This window comes from Nematolebias whitei, chromosome 4, assembly GCF_014905685.2.
Source record: "Nematolebias whitei isolate Nwh7 chromosome 4, NemWhi1, whole genome shotgun sequence".
NCBI classification, from domain to species: Eukaryota; Metazoa; Chordata; class Actinopteri; order Cyprinodontiformes; family Rivulidae; genus Nematolebias; species Nematolebias whitei.
This window is the reverse complement of record NC_056501.1, coordinates 4,332,522-4,338,148: the sequence shown is the minus strand read 5'-3', so window position 1 is coordinate 4,338,148 and position 5,627 is coordinate 4,332,522. Positions and strand designations below refer to the sequence as shown.

General features: G+C 41.2%; 2 protein-coding genes across 2 annotated transcripts; both read right to left on the bottom strand.

Moving 5' to 3' along the window:
* Positions 1-508: 508 nt before the first annotated feature.
* Positions 509-1,247, bottom strand: fgfbp1a (fibroblast growth factor binding protein 1a). Its single transcript, XM_037675597.1, has one exon. The coding sequence runs from the start codon at positions 1,245-1,247 to the stop codon at positions 618-620; it is 630 nt and encodes a 209-aa protein (XP_037531525.1). The 3' UTR covers positions 509-617.
* Positions 1,248-4,982: 3,735 nt separating this feature from the next.
* On the bottom strand, positions 4,983-5,627 carry fgfbp2a (fibroblast growth factor binding protein 2a). Its single transcript, XM_037675596.1, has one exon. It carries the CDS (start codon positions 5,625-5,627, stop codon positions 4,983-4,985), a length of 645 nt encoding a protein of 214 aa, XP_037531524.1.

Sequence of the window (5,627 nt, the reverse complement as noted above, 5' to 3'; positions counted from 1 at the left end):
TGTGTGTGACCTCTGTTCTTCTCCAGTGTAACTTCTATCTACTTGAGAATTTTGCACCAAAAACATTAAGGCTTACTTACATCATCTGTTCACATCCAGTGCACAAAAAGTTGAAGAAAAGTACAAAGATGTATTATTCAAACCTCTCAGGACGCCAGGACATCAGCATACTGCTTCTTTATTGTCTTTATGGTGGGAAAAAACATTTTTTAAACACAATGCCTATAAAAAAAACAGTACTAATGTAAAACAAACACCCTCAGTCCAACATTTTTCAGTCAGGTCATCTGGACAGTTTCTTTTTTCGTGCTGAAACGTTTCGCCTTCGATCCAGAAGGCTTCATCAGTCAAGGAAACACACAACAAAACTGATTCTTCCTCCAGATGACCTGACTGACAAATGTTGGATTTTATACCTGGATTATTGAGCATGGATCTTCTTGTTAAACACACTCAGTCTTTTTTTTAACATGTTATTTATTTGTTAGTCTCTTCATAAACTCTGTAAGTTTAAATAGCAGAATACAGTGAAATCTGTAATGGAGGGTTTATGCTAAGACAGAAAGTGATATGGCTGCACAAGCTAAATTTATTCCATTTAGTTCATTTTTCCTGCTTCAGCAATCCGAATCCTTCACCATGGTGAAAAGGAACGTGCAGAAACTGGACCAGGAGTGGCTGCAGAGCTGCTCTGCCAGCTTCCTGTTATCGGGCTGACAGGATTTGACAGCTTTAGTTGTGAACGGCGGAATAGAAGATGAGGCGCTCTTTATTTTTGGTGCAGCACCGAGTCTGAAATGAGCCTCTCTGCCAGCTCTTTTGCACACACCTGCCCGCACCAATCCACCGTGGTCCTGACAGATGTTCTTCTGCTTCTTCAGGGCCCTGGAGATCTGTGCCCAGAAGAGTTCCTTACTGGAGGCATACTGGGGACACACGGATGGTCTGGCAGCATACTCGCAGCTGAAGCTCCTGTCTCTGTTCTTGCAGGTGATGTTAAGAGTGACGACGGCCTCACCTGTTGCAGTCCAGGTACACTCTGACTTGTCTCTGGTGACCCAGTCGCCCACTGCTCGAAATGCAGAAACAGATTTTGATTGGCGGCCGAGCTTTTGGCCTGTTTCCTTGTGTTGTCCTCTGTCACCTCGTCCCCTCCGCCCATGACCTTTGGGAGAAGCGCCTAATATCATCGGATGGGAAACACAAGCGAGGACCAGGAGGATGATGATGTTGGTGAGGAGAGCCATGAAAACCACACAACACGCCCTGCAAGAGGGGACATTCACTTTGTCATGTGACCTCAGATATTTGCTTTACTACGTTTCCATTAAACCTACATTTCAGGAAAAGAAAGGAAAAGAAAGATAAAATGCATGAAGCAAATCTGAGACTGTTTAAAGTCAAACAGCAGCATAAACATTCACATATTTGTGGTTTTTCAAAAATAGAAGAAAAACCACTGAGTAGTAAATCCATGATGTAATACACAGCAACGGCAAGAACAATGAGCTAATACAGAAACACAGTCTTACATTACAATGTCACGCAAGATCAACCAAACACAAATAATTAAACTATCTTTCAAAATGTGCTCTATGAAATGCACTTTATGGGAACAACATGCACAATCTATTTCATAAAAAAATACAACACTTGACAGCAATTAAGTCAAAAGAATAAAACACCTCAAGTTGTGAACGGAACAAATAAAAAAAAAAGATTTTATTACAGTTGAGGACGTCGTGCTGTAACTTACCAGAAGTTTTCAGGGAAGCTCTGCTTGTCTTGACACATGAAATATCTTTAGTCTTTCCCTGCAGCTAGCAAGAAGCTGCTGCATAATCAGCCCTCCCCTTCAGAAACTCTCACCACCTGACTGGAGGAATTCACAACCCGTAAATCAGCGGCACGGATAAAGTAGCTTTAAACCAAACAGCTTCACTGAAAATACACAAAACTGCTTCATTTTCAAGTTAAAGCTACAAAATATGAAATCAAGCCAGAAGACCAGGAATTAATGTGACTGACTGAACTCAAAGTCTGTCGTGCTGCTGTTCGACGTAATGTTTTTATGCCATTAGTGCTTCGTGTATTATTTAGCTGATGTTTTTCTTAGTTCATATTTTAGATCTTATTACTGTTTTTCTTTTACATTTTATTGTTGTTCACTTCACCACTTGCTCTCGCTGAGATCGGATGCTTCCCTCCCTCCCTCTCCGCTTTGCTGCTCTGTCTGTCTGTGAAACTGCTTGTGAGACTCTCTTGCATTTCCTCCGAACCATAATTATGGACTCGTTTCGACCAGTTGGTCCCTCAACTCAATTTACAACATTTCTTCTAAGAGAAGACAGGCCTTAGGAGAGCCGATTTGTCCTGTTGGCACGCACACAGCTGGATATCTCATCGACTGGAAGACTTGATGATGTGTCTATCTCTGCTGCCATCTGTGAACTTTAAGGACGCATATTTAATTGGATTTTCGATAACTGGTTTCTGCTTTTTGGATTCAGTTGGTTACTGGTTTTATCTACAATCAAGGAGGTCGTCTGCAGCAAATTTGGACCTGATCACGCTGCTTGCCTTTATGATGACTTGGTTCGTGTCTCATGTACCCAGACTCAAATGCTTTGGGCTGAATGGATCAGATTTTGGGGATTTTACTCAGTCGCGTTCCATCGGTGTGGCCATGTAATTTGGACATTTCGGAACCGAGTGGACCAACACAGACTCAAGGTAGATGTCATTAAGTTCTGCCTGTCCCCAAAACAACTGTGTGTTTATCTAAGTTGGCTCCCTTGGCTGGTCTTGAAGGCCATCTTTTCTGAATTCACCTGGAGAACATGTGATCTGACGCTCACCACCCCCTCCCTGAGGAATTTCCAACTGATAACCAGCTGAATAAACTTTGTGTCATCATTTCAGGACTCTTGGATTCTCATAGATGTTATTCTTGGCCATTCCTCGATATACCTTGAGAATGTTTATGGATCTCACCGGAGGACATTGACTGATTATTCCATCCTTATCAGAACTCTTAGTGACCTCAAGAGCATCTATGAACATGCACACTGCTCTCGGCTCCCCCCTCTGCAGAATGTCTACATCACAATGTGCTTGTTTGTGCGAGGTGTTTTTTTAATATTAGAGGGGTTTTATCATCAGGCAGAAAAAAAAATGTCTGATAGGATTTTTTTTGCCTCCAACTCCTACATGTGTTCAGTTAACCGTAGTTTTTGTTTGTCCAAACAGGTCTCACTTGTAAATGAGCCTTCAAGGCTCAATGTGATTTATCTGTTTAAATAAAGGTTGATTAAAAGAATGAATGAATGGATGTTACTGGGATCTTGCATATAATTTTGTTTCACCACGAGAAGCGAATGACAAATAAATCTCTCTGACTCTGACTGTATTTGATTATTATCTGATATAAAATTGATCTAAAATCAGTATGAATGAGTGACGTTCAAAGACTAAGAATGTTTCACATCCAAGACTTTCTTTGACTCATTTCACTTAATTCCTTGTTGCCATTTGTTCATGTCTTTCTGTCAATTTAAAGTCATGATTTGATGGTACTACTGTTTGTGTTGGGGTTTGTTCTCAGCTACCACTACACCAAATTTGAGCTGAATAGCTCTAAAAATGGCAAAGTTATCGTAATATTTCCTTTTTAGCTAAGGCGGCCATCTTGAATTTTCGATTTGGATGTAGTATGTGATGGGGAACGTTCTCAGCTAAAACCTCACCAAATTTCAGCTCTACGGTGTACACATGTATTTCTCAAAGAATGACTGAATTATAGTCAATTTTGTGTTTGCTGGGGTAGCTGTGGCAGCCATCTTGAATCAAAACGGCCCCAAATGTTAATCAGTCCTAAACATTTATCTGATGATTACTTTCTGTGAGTTTCAAACAAATCCAACAGTGAGGTTCTGTTTTCTTCAGGGACCTCTACAGTCCAAGTCGTGACTTGACAGCAGCAGTTAGTGTTCTCCCATTTATTTCCTATGGGGAATATAGCATCTTTGTTAGCAAAACACGTCGCCATGGTAACTCGAAACACCAATGAAAGTAATGGCACACATTTGTGGGGGTACACGTTGCAGTTTGGGCCTCATTAAAGTTGACGTAAGAGTGGATAAGATATAAAGTAAAAAAAAAACCCGAGTTGGGTGGATAACAATAGGTGTCTGCATATACTATGCAGTCCCCAATTAAATCCTTTTTATTACATTAAAAATTAATATTCAAAGACATTTATTTGTTTCTTATTTTGGAGAAAAAAAAAAACTTATTTCATTCATGTTATTTATTAATATTCCTGACTTTTAGGCTAGAAGATGTTGATGAATAAGCCTTTTAATATAATGGTCGTTTTCTCAGAACAAATAATCTCTAATTAAATAAAATTGACCAGTAAAGATGGTTTTTTTTTTCAAAAGTCTTTATTTGTAACATTAAAAATATTTTCACAGTCAGTTTATTTGAAACAAATACACCAGTAAAGAGCCCTGAACACAACAAACTCTCCTAAAACACAATATTTAGGGTATAAAGAGAATATTATAGAAGAGCATAAACATAGATATGCTGTCACATTTTAAAGCTCTATGTTTTCATGCAAAACATAAATGAAAGTGGTGAAATTCTTCCAAGCTGGTTTGAATAAAAGATGAAGCATGTGAGTTCTGAAAAAGTTTTTTTTAGTTTTTCCACCCCATAAGTATCAGAACGTTTCCCGAAGAGGATGCTACAGTGGTTTTCCCATCCAGCTGCAGGCTCGGACTTTCCCTCCACTCATAGTTTTGATCAGAAGTTAAGAAAAATCTGAAAATAAAGCAGATGAAGAAATGACATCATTATCAACAAAGAAGAAAAACACGTGTTTTTTATGAAACGTCTGAAAGAAAACGTATTTAAATTCCACCTGTCCAGCACAGACGTGCTGTGAGTAAATAGAGTTCTGCTGCTCACCTCGTTGGCTAATTCTGAAACCAACCGATGACGACGGAGCAGATGCCCTGCAGGGACCTCCAGCAGTAGTGCCGAGCCATTCTCTTGGGGGTGCTCTCAGATGGAGGGGCTGTTGGAGTTGGACTGGATCTCTGCGTGGCCTTAACTCGTTTTAGTGGCCGAGCTGTTCTCCACATGGGCCTTGCAGGTCCCTGTGCAGTTTGAGATCTTGCAGACTGCTGTGATGGTCGCGCTGCTGTCCTGTAAGAAGTGCCCGGCTGGGGGATGGAAGCAGACTGGAAGACCATCTGAGATTCATCAGCTGCCTTCCTGCACATGTGGGATTTGAGCTGTCTCGGTCCTCGGCAGGCATTTGGCAGCTTTCTCAGGGTCCACATCAGCTGGACAAAGTAGTGCCGTGGGTTTTTGTTGTAAGCGCTGCAGGTGTGTGGTTTCCCCGCGTAATCGCACCAGTAGCTCCTGGCACCCTGGCACGACAGCCTCAGGTTTGTATTTTCTCCTTGGCCCGTAATCATCATTGTGCACTTGTCTTGATTCTTGGTGACAAAGTTGATGGGACTGTCCCAGATGCTTGGTCTCCTGTTGCTGTCACTCTGAGCCTCGGCTGGCCAGAGAAAGAAGACGAGCAGCAGCGCAGTGGCCCGGATCCTCAT

Coding starts and splice junctions, on each gene's coding strand:
- fgfbp2a (XM_037675596.1), bottom strand. CDS start 5,627: ATGAGGATCCGGGCCACTGCGCTGCTGCTCGTCTTCTTTCTCTGGCCA.
- fgfbp1a (XM_037675597.1), bottom strand. CDS start 1,247: ATGGCTCTCCTCACCAACATCATCATCCTCCTGGTCCTCGCTTGTGTT.